The 13,756-nt window shown below is 40.5% G+C and overlaps 1 protein-coding gene across 1 annotated transcript in view; it reads left to right on the top strand.

Annotated features, from left to right (window-relative positions):
* The first annotated feature begins 844 nt into the window (after positions 1–844).
* Tcea1 (transcription elongation factor A1) overlaps positions 845–13,756 on the top strand; it is a 31,208-nt gene continuing 18,296 nt past the window's right edge. The window contains exons 1-2 of the mRNA XM_027398934.2: positions 845–1,051; positions 9,799–9,861. Of these exons, the coding sequence (XP_027254735.1) occupies positions 989–1,051; positions 9,799–9,861 (126 nt within the window). The 5' untranslated portion in view covers positions 845–988. The remainder of the gene's footprint in view (positions 1,052–9,798; positions 9,862–13,756) is intronic.

Consider the following 13,756-nt stretch of genomic DNA (forward strand, 5'->3'; position numbering starts at 1 on the left):
CTGCTTCACCTGGATAGTGACTCCCATGTGGATACACAGATGAAGCTCTGCCCCCAGTCTTTTCCAACGTACAGACTAGCCCTTCCTAAGAACTCCGAGGCCATCTGCAATTGGGGTAGAGCCTATACAACTAGTTGGGAGAGGTGGCTGGCCACATGTATGGCTTTCAACAGTCAACAAGCACAGCTCTGATGAGCTTTTCCAAGAAGGCACAACTGAACTCATGAAAATGGCAACAGAGGCCAACCATGGCCTGTCTTTAAACACCAACCAAATAAAAAACCTACTAAAGCAAACACAAATTTGCAGGATAAGAGATCAGTATGAGAAAAGGCATTGTATTTGTAAACACTAGCAAAGAATAAGTTGAAGAGCTCCTCAAGAAAGAATTCCATTTACAATTGCATTTTTTGGGGGGGAGAGGGGTTCCAGGCAGGGTTTCTCTGTGGCTTTGGAGGCTGTCCTGGAACTAGCTCTTGTAGACCAGGCTGGTCTCGAACTCACAGACATCCACCTGCCTCTGCCCCCTCGAGTGCTAGGATTAAAGGCCTTCAGCACCACCGTCCGGCTTATAATTGCATTCTAAAGACTAAAACACGAGCCGGGCCGGAGGGAACCGGTAGCTGTGTACCTCCAAGGGCTGGGCTCCCATGTCGGAAAAGCTCGTGCAAGTCCCATTACAACTCTCCAGTAACGCGAGAGACCAGAAGTTCTAGACGGCTGAGGCCGGAAGCAGGTCAGGAGGGCAGCGCGCGGAATCGTGCGGCTCCCCAGTCCTCCGCAATCGATTGATAGCGCCTACGTGGCGTGTGCGGCGCTCGACTGGCACGGCCTAGGGGGCGGAGCGTTTGGCGCCGCCGCCGCCGCCGCCGCGGGCCGGGTCGCTGAGGAAGGCCTAGGCCGTCTGCTTCACAGCTTGTCGAGCGTCTGCGCAGCTTCTCCCGCCTCCCGTCCGCTGCGGCCGGGCGAGCGGAGGCCTTCCGGAGCCATGGAGGACGAGGTGATTCGCATTGCCAAGAAGATGGACAAGATGGTGCAGAAGAAGAACGCGGTGAGCGGGCGGGCCCCGGGCAGGCCGCGGCCGAGACCGCGACACCGGCCCACGCGGACGGAGCTGGTCAGGGCCGGGCCGCGCGCCCTCCGGGTTTCAACGTCGGTGCTGGCAGCGTCCGCAGCGAGCCCCAGATCAAAGCCCTCACCGGTTGAGAGAATGTGCGGCGGCCGCCGCGGTCTCCTTAGGACGGTTGTACTGGGTGCCGCGGCCCGTTTCAGGCGGGCGGTAAAGTGTGTGTGCTCTGCCGCAGACCCGCGTCGTAATTAAAAACAAAATCCGCCGTCTCTTAGCAAGTAGGCCTGGGTGCGATGTGCAGGTCAGCCGTGGTTAAAAACCACACTCACCAGCGGGCTGCTGGTAGGTGGGTATGGTGCTGAGGTAGTAGTGGCGGGCCGGTGACATCGTCTGTGTTTATGAGACCACCTATGTGTGCCCCTTTCCATCCCTTTACTTCACACTTAGCCCTCCTTGGCCTGCTTTACCTGAATTTGTTCTTCCGTACCGAGCACGTTTTCATTATCGAAGTACTAGAAACAGTTTGTTCCCATTTATGAAATCAAAGCCGTAAAGGGATGCTTACAATTTGTGCAGCGCTTTAGTTACAAACCTCTGCAGAGTTCTTTTGTAACTAGAGCACAGTTGTGAGTGCGTGGAATACTCTCTTATAAGTCAAGAGACCGAGTCAGAGTACTTATACTTAAGTGCTGTGTAGTTTTGGTTGAGCCAGGAGCTGGCTGATTTTCCTCTCACTGCCAGCTTAGGAATTAGTGTTAATACCAAATAACTAAGACTTCAGACATCCCTTGTTCCTCTTTTTCTTCAACAGGTGCGTTGCCCAGCATTTAATTTCATGCCCTGTTAATCTGCATTTGCAATTTTGGTCTTCTCAAATATTTCCTGTTTGTTTTCTGTTCTAGATGTTAGCTATTTCATTCCTTGCTGCAAGACATTAGTTTTGGTTATATGATACATTGAACATTCTTATTTTTTGGATTAAATTGGGAAACCTCTCTCTGCCTGGAGGTCCCCAGTTTGTCACACTGGAAGCTCTCGGGGAAAAGTTATTAACTGAGTAATTTCTTTTACCTGATCCAGCAAGACAAACTTGAAGTAATTCTCGAGTCTCTTTTCTGATAGTAAACACACAACCAGTATGAAAATTTGCCTTAAAAAAGAAAGAAAAGCTGGTTCTTTTCATTGCTTTTTCTTTCATTTTCCTGTCCTCTGAAGTTCATGCGGGCTGATGAAATAAAGAGAAAGGTCAGAATGACAATTCTCCATGAATTCTAAAATATAAAAACATTGACATTTGTATATGAGGGTGCATACGTCAGAGGACATCTTGAGAGTTTCTTTGTGTAGCTCTAGCTGTCCTGGAACTCATTCTGTTGACCAGGCTGATTTCAAAATCAAGAGATTGCCTGCCTCTGTCTCCTGAGATTAATATCCTGGGCCATAACCATGGTCACTCCCATCCCACCACCCTTTTTTGTGTGTGTGTTTGTTTTCTTTTAAAGATGGGGTCTTGCTATGTAGCCCAAGCTGAGCTGGAACTCCTGGGCTCATTTGATTCTGATTCTGTCTCCTCATAAATGGGATTACAGGCATGAACTGTGATAGGAGCTGTTTTTTTTTTTTTTAATTTTTTAATTTTTGAGATAGGGTTTCTTTGTATTGCTTTGGAGGCTGTCCTGGAACTTGCTCTGTAGACCAGGCTGGCCTCAAACTCTCAGAGATCCACCTGCCTCTGCCTCCAGAGTTCTGGGATTAAAGGCGTGTGCCACCAGCCCCTGTCGATAGGAGCTACTTTCAAGTTATTTTAGACTATAAAAATGGAAACTGCTTGAAGCATGATAGTTATCACTAATAGACAAATCTAAGTACTGCTTTTTATATTATTTCATTTTAATAAAGCTATAGAGTAAATGTCACTTAATTAAAAACAGCTACCAGTTATTGAGCTGGTTCTCGAAGCCACATATTCCTCTAATCCAGTAATTACCAATCTTACCTCTTGTTTTTACTCAGATAGTTTTGTTAGGTTAGTACTCCCATTCTTTAAAGGAGAATTTGGAAATGTCAAACAGCCTTGGAATTAATATGTACATCTGCAAATTTCGTATCGATGAAATCTTATGTGACATCTTATAACTAGCTTCTTTTGCTTACTGTGATGTTTTGCAGTTTGTTTTGTTTTGAGACGGGGTCTCAATGTGTTGTCTGGATTAGTTAAGAATTCTATTAGCCGTGCGTTGGTGGTGCACGCCTTTAATCCCAGCACTCAGAAGGCAGAGGCAGTCGGATCTCTATGAGTTCGAGACCAGCCTGGTCTACAAGAGCTAGTTCCAGGACAGCCTCCAAAGCCACAGAGAAACCCTGTCTGGGGAAAAAAAAAGAAAAAAAGAATTCTGTTTCTTTTTTTTAGGATCTTGAGTAGCTAGCTGGCTGGGACTCTAAGACACATACTACTATGCTCAGCTTACTATATGTGTTTTAAAGTCCAGTCTGTATCATATCTTGTTAATATTTCATTCTTTTCTATTACACAATAGTATTTCATTGTACTGGCACATATATCACATTTGGGTTCCTCTTTTGATGTACATCTAGGCTGTTTCCACTCCAGGCTATAAAACTATTGTTAAGATACTCTTGTGTCTGTCTGTATTGGCATATGTTTTCATTTCTGTTAGGTATATACCTAGGAGTAGAACTGGCCACACAGTGCCTATGTGTAACGTTTCTTTTTAATCCTGGGTCTGGACCCCTAGGCAAACACTGTATCATTAAGCTACACCCCAAACCTACTTAACCATTTGAGAAACTGTCAAAAAAAATGTAATTTGTTTGTTTCCTTCCACAAAGTGGCTCATGCCATTTTACATTGCCATCAGTAGTGCTTGACTGTTTTGATCTCATCTTATTGTTCCAATGCTTGCTGATATTTGTCCTTTAAATCAGTCTTTAGTGAAATGCTCTGGGCATCTTTTCTATATTTACTGGATGTCTGTGTAATCTGTTTTGGAGGAACATCTATATGGGGCCTTTAACCCCGCCCCCTCTTGTTTGGGGTGCTTTCTGCGTTTTAGTACTTCAACACAGGAGCTATGTTATTCTCATCAGAATGTGAAATGCTTGAAAAGGACTTTTAAAATTAGGAAACAAGAATATGGATTTGAATCTGGGGCAGGGGGAAGTACAGCACATGTTCTTAACTCTTGAGTCCCCTGTACCTCTTCTTTTTGCATGTGGAGAAGAAGATATTAGAATCCTGTAGTTGTATATAAATTAGGTTGCCTGCAAATTTGGATACTGTATTTTGTAAAAAGCACTTCTGTTAATAGATAGGAGTGCTAAAAATGTAGTAAAATAGTGTAATGGTTACAGCTGATTTTTCAGTCATTTCTGTGAACTTAAATGAGCCTTTGGAAGTTAGAGTCAAATCTTTCTTTCTCTTGCATCATTATCTATAGAAGATGCTGCAATGGACTTGACACTAGGAGGTAGATGACTGGGAAGGGATAGAATGCAGCTTTTGTTTGGAAGTAACTTCAGAAAGCACAACTGTCAGTGGTGGGCCAAAGGAATGGAAAACAGTTGCGCTTGATCACAAACTGTAGAGGTTTTTGTTGTTTTGTTTTAATTCCTGGGGCTGGGTATGCAGCTTGGTGTAATAGAGTACTAGGTTAGCATGTATGAGGCTCTGGGTTCAATCTCCAACATCAAAATAAAATACAATTCTCTGAAATCCTAAGGGATTGTCGTCTTGTTTACAGCTATGTGCTCACACAGAATGGAGCTTATTATATGGCATTAAGAGTATCTGTTGAAAAAAAAAAAAAAAGAGTATCTGTTGACACCGGGTGTTTTAATCGCAGCACTCGAGAGGCAGAAGCAGGTGGATCTCTGTGAGTTTGAGGCCAGCCTGGTCTACAGAGCGAGTTCCAGGACAGCTTCCAAAGCTACACAGAGAAACCTTGTCTCGAAAAAAAAAAAAAAAAGAGTATATGTTGAGGGCTGAAGAGATGGCTCAGCTGTAAAGAGAACTTACTGCTCTTGTAAAGGACCTGGGTTTGGTTCCCAGCACCCACATTGGGGACTTACAATTAACTGTAACTCCAGTCCCAGAGGATCACTTTCTCTGACCTCTGCAGGTACCATACACATACATATAAAATATATAAATTTTTGAAGTGTTTAACACAATACCTGGTACACAGTAACTCTCAAAGATAAGTTGTCATTGAGTATATATATAATCATGCTTTTTGCTAGTTTCATTCAGTTCATCTTAGTTTACTTTGTAGAGAACCTCCAGTGATGTACTCATCTAAACTGGTTTGAACACATGGTAGTTGTCGAGAACAAGCATACTTGCTGCATCCCGAGTCACTTAGCATTTTCTTCCTGTCAGGGCCTGGGTCTCCTAAACCTATTTTCACCAGAGGAAAGTCAAGATAAGGTAAATCTGTTACCTCTACTTGAAAAATGACTTAAATCATGTGTTGTATTACTGATGTGTTTTTTTAAAAAATCAGCTTTACATGTGACATGGCATGTGTGCCTTAGAGGACTTACAGCTTTTTAAGAACTACCTATAAGTTTGATTTGTTAACTTCTTATTGATCTTTAGTCTGAAATGGATCAGAACGTCTATGGAGATGTAACTAGAAGAAAAATGCTATCATAAATAGAGAATACAGATAGATCTACCATCTGTTAAAAACCTTTGGACTCTTGAGAATTCCAGAATTTTTCAGATTGATAAGATATTGTGATATCACATGCTGTATTATGTGATACCCCTAAAAGGGATTTGGGTAGCTCCTAGTAACCAGACATTAACATTTCTCTAATAAATACAGTGAGTACAGTACCCTTACCATTTAAGTGAGGAGGAAAAAAAAAATGTTAAGTGAGTAATGGAGAAACTATTAGCTTTACATCTGTTGAGACTAGCCTTTGCTGCCAAATTAATTTCTTAAGACTTTTATAGCCTTGAAAGTTTTTGATTTGGAGGGAGGTGAAATGTATGCACATAAATGATTAGATCTCATTCCTACTAAAAAAAAGTGCTGTAGAAATTCTTTAAGATGTATTTATTCATTTATTTTACATATATGTGTATGTATGTGTACATGAGGGTGCACGTGAAAACCAGAATGTTGGGGGTGGAGAGATAGCTCAGAGGTTAAGAGCACAGACTGCTCTTTCAGAGGTCCTGAGTTCAATTTCCGGCAACCACATGGTGGCTCACAACCATCCTTTATGAGATCTGGTACCCTCTTCTGGTGTGCAGATACACATGGAAGCAGAATGTTGTATACATAATAAATAAAATTAAAAAAAAGAAAAGAAAACCAGAATGTTAGGTTCCCTGGAACTGGATTACAGGTGCTTATAAGCCTCCTGAGTGGGTCCCAGGAGCCAAACTTGAGTCCTCTGCAAGAGCAGTAAGTCCTCTTAACCCCCCAAGCCATCTCTCCAGTCCCTAGATTTTTTTTTATTAATTTTGAACTTTAGACCAATGTTCTCTAACAATGTGTGACTGTATTTAGTTAATTGTAAATATGAAGTAGACAGAATTTTAACATAAAAGATCTGTAGGCCAAAAATTGTTCAAATCCTTTATAATAACCTGTTTCATCATTTTTCTTGTGTTTTCTTTCAAGTTTGTGATTAAGTTAAAATGTTTATATTGTTGTTGCTAGAAGATGTTGATACCATTTTATTCTGGAAGGTCAAGGTCTGATGTTGGATGACTTTAAATAATCATGACTGGAAATCTTTTGTTTCTTTTCAAGACAGGGTTTCTCTGTGTAGCTTTGGAGCCTATCCTGGCACTCGCTCTGGAGACCAGGCTGGCCTTGAACTCACAGAGATCCGCCTGCCTCTGCCTCTGCCTCTGCCTCCCAGTGCTGGGATTAAAGGGGTGCACCACCAACACCCAGCTTTTGTTTTGTTTCTTAATAACAGTACAAAGGACTGGAGAGATGCTCCATCTATGAGCACTGGCTGCTCTTTCAGAGGACCCAGGTTTGGTTCTCAGTACCCCAGATAGTGGATAAAAACTGGCTGTAACTCAAGTCTCAAGGAATCCAACAGGCTCTTTTATCCTCCAAAGGCACTGGGTATGCATGTAGTGCTCAGACACATATGCAGCGAAAATACCCATGCACGTATAAAAAATATTAAACTTAATTTAGTTTAAAAAATTTTTTTAATGAAATTCCTTCTTTCCATAGCATGCACTGTTGTGTGGAATTCTTATTGTTCCAAGGTATGCTGTGTTTTCATTGATTTGTAAGGGACCGTCTTTTCATGTTTTAAGAGTTTGGAAGGCAGCATGAGTTACATATATAGTTGGCTCTTTGTAGTGTACTATGTACTTTCACAGCAGAATGTCAAAACTTGTGGAGAGAGGGCTGGTGAGATGGCCTAACATCATGAACCAACTCTTGAAAGTCTTCCTCTGACTTCTACAAGTGCACTGTGGCATACATGCAGACTCAATATTTTAAGCTTGAAAGAAAATAGAGATACATTGGAATACCCTTTGGACCCTGAGGAAGTAAATAGTTACAGAAAAGTAGAAGTAAAATACGGTTCTCCATGTCGCAAATCCAGCCTGGTATTAGTTTGCTTACGGATTCTTTCACAGAGTGTTTCATTACGTTCATGTCTATTTATTTTGAGACAAGGTGGTGTTCCTGTATGGCCCAGACTGGCCTTAAACTTGTGATGCTCTTTCCTCATTCTCCCAGTGTTGGGATTACAGGCAAATGTCACCACACTACCAGCATCATCACCCCATTACTAGTCTTTTTTTTTTTTTTTTTTTTTTTGAGGTTTAACTAGGAACTTGTGTCTTTTTTTTCTCTCCATTTTTTATTTAAATTAGAAACAAGATTTTTCAATCCCATTTCCCTCTGCTCGTCCCTTACCCCCTCCCATTTCTTGATACTTTTTTTTTTTTTTTTTTTTTTGAGACTGGGCTTACTAAGTAATCCTGGCTGGTCTGGAACCTGCACAGAGTTGCCTGTCTGCTTCCCAGGTTTTAGGATTCAAGTTATGTGCTGCTCAACCTAACCCTCTGTAGAAACAGACATTATCAGATCTGAGTCAAAAATCGATTTGTAAATGCCTGGTTCTGAATATGAAGTACTTTGATAATACCTTAGCTGATTTGTCTTATTCATATTTTCCATTTTATATATATGAGAGGCAGTGTATAATAGAAATAAAAATTCCATGTCTAAAAGAATTCTTTGGTTTTGCTGCTGCTGCTTGATTAACAGTATATCACTGCCCTAGCTGGTCTGGAATTCTATTTATGCCAAGCTGACCTCCAACTCTTAGAAATCCATTTGCTGTAGCATCCCGAGTACTGAGAATAAAGGTGTGCACTACTGTACATAGCCAAAAGGATTTTTTTTTCAATAAGCAGAAGAAAACAAAGTTAAAAGAAAATGTACCATAACTTAAGTGTTTGTTGTTTGGTTGGTTGGTTGTTGAGCAGAGGCACTGGGTAAAGCACAGGGAATGGAGTTCTTTTTCTAAGAACCCACATAAAAGACTGGAGGTGGGTTTGCTGGCTGCTTTGTGATCCCAGTGCAGAAGGTGCAGGCAGTCTCTGGAGCAAGCTGAACCACTGAGTTGAGCAAGGGGCTTTGCCTGAATATGTAAGTGGGGAGGGACTGGGGAAAGAAACCTGACCTTAGACTTCTCAGTGCTCTGACACACACACAGACAAACCCATACACATGGAAAAACAAACTTTCCTGTGTGTGTGTATACTCGTGTGCGATGTTGAAATGCAGAGTATTAATAAAGTGATTAAGTGACTGTTTTAAATGAAATGAGATTAAATGAATACCATTGTGCCCATTATGGTGGCACATGCCTTTACTCCCTGCAGAGGCAGGTGGATTCCTTGAGCTTGAGGCCAACCTGGTTTACATAGGGAATTTCAAGCCACCCATAGCTACCTAATAAAACCCTGCCTCACCAAAAACAAAATGATGTGTGTGTGTGTGTGGGGGGGGGGGTAGTAGTTGGCCAAAAGCTATAGGTGGCACTGTTGCACCTCTATTCCAGAATTAGTGTTATTCCCCCCCCCCACTCCCATGGGTTTTGTTGATTCTTTCGCCTCATGTAGATCTTTGACTCCAGATAGTAATTGTCAGTAGATAGTCTTAGGAGCATAACATAGATAAAAATTCTAAATTTTCTTTCAGAAATTGCTCTTTACTATTCTGTAAGACCAAGGTAGATGGCAGTGTTATGATAGATTGTTAGATATGGACATTGAAATGCAGAGACCTCATACAAATTCTCATAAAGCAATGCCTTTTCCTTCTCACTCTGAGCACAGATAAGAACTAGAAGGGCTGTAGCAGCTGTTGGGCCTCCCATTTTCTCAGTCTGGCTTTTCCCTCATGTAGATATTTCTCATGGAAGTCTTAGGTATGTTTTTTTATTATAGTAAGAAATTTTACATTTCTTCTCGAAGACACATTTGAGCAAATACTGTTGAAAATACAATTCAAAATGACTTCACAAGTGCTAGCCATATCTCAGAAAGCAGATGTTATGAACCTCTGACATTTTAATCTCCACTGTAAGATGGTACAGGTATCTTTGTACTCATGTGAGCAGAAGAGCCTTTGTAAGTTGTTAATTGTCCTAGTGCTTGCTTTACTGCCATGGGAATTCAGTATGAATCTGTTTTTTTTTTTTAATAGGCTGGTGCATTGGATTTGCTGAAAGAGCTTAAGAATATTCCCATGACTCTGGAATTATTACAGGTATGTGCTTCTATGTATCACAGTGTTTAAATTGGTAATTGCCATAAAATAATGGATCATCTTCATTATCAATAACATGCTTTTAACTATTTTATAGAATAGATCATTATTTAAGATCAGCCAATTGTCATAAATTATATATACCTATATATAAATAAATATATAATAAAACAAATTATGTGTTTCTCAAAGAACTTTCCAAGGTTTTGTGGTCATGAGATGTCACTATAAGGGGTGCCCCTGGATTCCTGACCGTGGTTTGGTCTTTCAGCATTTCACTATAGCTTAGTATAGGGATAATGGAGAATCACTACTCTTCCATTTACAGCCTCAGCCATACATGCAAACAACTGAATGTCACTAGAATGATTACTGAAGTCTAGGTGTTCATTCTAATGTAGAAAAGTAAGTCAAAATGTTAAAAAGTAAAGTAAGGCTGGGTGCTGTTGGCTCACACTCGGGAAAAAGAGGCAGGTGGATCTCTGAGTTTGAGGCCAGCCTGGTTTACAAAGCAAGTTCCAGGGGAGCCAGGACTGTTGCACAAAGAAACCCTATCTCAAAAAACCAAGGGAAAAAAAAGGGGGGGAGGAAAGTATGGGCAATAAACATGAATGTAGCCTTTTCCAATAGACATACCTTGTTGTTCATGAGCATTCTTCCTTGATGTTTCTGTTTCATTAAGTCAGAATTCAAGAAAGAATTAGAACGGTGAGTGAACCTCACTGGGAAAATCTATGTTAAGGAATGTCTAACTGAAACAGCATTTATAAAGATGATCAAACTAAAGCCATTTACGACTGTAAAAGAAATCACAAAATATTTTCATTTCCATTAATTTACATTATTACAGATGTATTAAAATTCATTTGCTCATCCTGATGGCTGCTTATGTTCCGTACTCCATCTTAATGCTTTAATAAGGAAGTGAGTGTATTACTGTACTTACTATAGTTGCTTTCCTTTGCAGTCTTGTATGTTTTATTTAATGTGCTTTAAAGCACTTCTGAAGAAAATGTTTCACCTGATCGCTAAAAAGATCTAGAGTAGAAAACAAAACCAAATAAAAAGAACTTTATATGCAGATTCAAGGAAGAGGAAGCTGCCCATGAAGTTGAAATTCTGGGTTCTAGGATCAGCAGCCATTTCCTTTTGGCTATTACCTTACCTCCTACCTAGGTGTAACCCTTCTTAGCAGAGTTAGTAGGCTCATGTGGGGAAAATACATTGAACAATTTTAGTGATCTCAGCATGTAATTAAGAGATGTGTAGAGTTGTAAAAGTATGGAGACTAGGTAGGGTTTGCATTTCTATCCACGTCTAATTTTTTTTTCTCTTCAGTCTAATTATATAACACATACTTGAAGTTTTATTATGGCTGGATTTGTGAATGTCAGTAAATTAAAATCTTTCTCCCTCTGAACTCAAAGCCTAGGAGAAGAAGTTGTATTTAAAAAGAACAGCCTAGGTACCCAGGTAATACGTGGATAGGGTCAGAGTAGAAAGAAGTTTACTGTTTTATAAAGTTTTATTATTTTATGTGTGTGGATGTTTTGCCTACATGCTTGTCTGTGCACTGTGTGCCAGAAGTGTTGGGGGGAGAGGGTTAAGATCCCTTGTAACTGCAGTTAACAAATATTTGGGCACCACCTTGTGGATGCTGGGAATTGAACTTGGGTCCTCTTCAAAAGCAACAAACGATCTTAACCACTGAACTATCTCTCCAGCCCTAGAAGTTGATTTCTTGGCTTAATGAAAGAAGCTCCAGAAAGCCTTCACGAAGGTGGTCTCCAAAAACATTCAGGTTCTCCCTCAGCAGAAGTAGCATGAGGAAGCAATATGGCATGTTGGGTAGTACAGGGCAAGGAAAAGCTAGAGGCAGGTTGGCATAGAGCTTCATATACTCTTAAGAGCAGTACTGCCTGAAGGTGTTAGGAGAGTATATAACCAGATCTGCACCTTGAAAGACAGAAGACTGGCTGACTAGTGGGGTTATTCAGGTGAACTCTGATAGGGAAGTCAACAGATACTGACAGTAAAAGTAGAGAGAAGAGGATTTAAGAGGGTTATAGGCTGTGAGATATTTCTCTATGTAGCCCAAGGTGGCCTGGAACTCTGAATCTTCCTGCCTCTGCCTCCCAAGTAGAATGTACCACCATGGACAGCTTCTGTCAGTGTTATCTTAAATATGATACCTAAGACACAAGCAACCATAAATGTAAATAATTTACATCAAAATGTAAAACTTTTATGCTTAAAAATATCATTAAGAAAGTAAAAAGATAGACATGGTGGTTCATGCCTATAACTCAGGGCTGAGACAGAACTGTTTGGGGGCGGTGTTACATGCTCAGTTATGTATAAGGTCCTGTATTCAATGCCTGGAGGATAATGGGAAATACTATTTTCAAATCTTACCTAACAAGGATTATATTAAGAGCTACTACATGGCACTAAGTAAGAAACAATCCAGATTAAAAGTGGCAAAGGAAGACATTCCTCCAAATAAAATGGAGAAAAGACACTAATCCCAACATGAAGGCCGTGGTACCAGGAGAGTTTCTGAGTTTAAGTTCAGCTTGGGATACATAGGGATGACCCTGACTCAAAGAAAAACAAAGAAGGAAAAGCCAGCTAGCACGTTAGAAGATACTCCGCATCACGGGATCCTTAGCCACATGGAAAGCCACACCACATTTAAATCCTTACTCCATGCTCCTTAGAATGCATATAGCCAAAGATCCTAGCACCTGCTAGCAAGGATATAGAGAAACTGGAGCCCTTACATACTGCTACTAAGAAAGTATGTTAAATAGAATTTCTAATGATGTATTGATTCTATTCCTAGGGGTGTGTGTGTGTGTGTGTGTGTGTGTGTGTGTGTGTGTGTGTGTGTATGAGTATGAGCAACAACAAAAAAAATTCACACAAATCTATGTATTAGCATGTATATAGAACATGATTCCTAACAGTCCAAAAGAAGCTCAAATGTCCATTAACTAGCGAGCAGATAAATGTGCTATTTACGTACTGGTGTGTGTGTGTGTGTGTGTGTGTGTGTGTGTGTGTGTGTGTGTGTGTGTGTGTGTCTAACAATGGAATATTAATTCACCTGTGAAAAGGAGTAAAGTTTTGATATATTCTATAACACAGACAAATCTTGAAAACATGCTGAATGAAAGAAGCCAGACATATAAAGTCATGTATTACATGATTGCTTTTATAAGAACTCTTCTATACAGCAGGTATTGGTTGTATAGGGCAGATGGAAGGACCCATATAAGGGGATATGAAGAATGACTGTTAAAAAGTAGGCAGGGTTTTGGGGGGTGGGAAAGTAAAGAGTAACAGAAATGTTCAGAAATTCATTATGGTTAATGATAGGAAAATCCTTGCAATGTACTGGGAGCTGCTTGTCCTAGGGTTTCCATTGCTATGACAAACACTGTGACCTAAAACAACTTGGGGAGGAAAGGATTTAATTCAGCTTGCAGTTCCTGATCACAGTCCATGTTCATTAAATGGGTAATAAAAATGTGTTATAGTTACACATGAAGTGTTATTCAGATGGTAAGAAAAATGAAACTTGTCAGTAATTGTATTGATCTAGAAAAAAATCATCCCGAGTGAAGGTAACCTAGATCCCAAAAGACAAGTATTGCATGTTTTCTCTTATATGTGTTCCTCACATGACTCACCTACATCAGATAAGGTTCTTTTTGTAATACATGTTAGTTAACACAGAGACCCACAACTGGACAGTATGTAGAGCGAGAGACTTTGGAGTACTCAGTCCTGAACCAGTTGTCTTCATCAAATCCTTCTCAAGACTTGAGAGAGGAAGTGAAAAGATTGTTAGAACCAGAGGTGATGGATGACTCTAAGGAAACAGTGTCTT

The sequence above is a fragment of the Cricetulus griseus genome, chromosome 2, assembly GCF_003668045.3.
Source record: "Cricetulus griseus strain 17A/GY chromosome 2, alternate assembly CriGri-PICRH-1.0, whole genome shotgun sequence".
NCBI classification, from domain to species: Eukaryota; Metazoa; Chordata; class Mammalia; order Rodentia; family Cricetidae; genus Cricetulus; species Cricetulus griseus.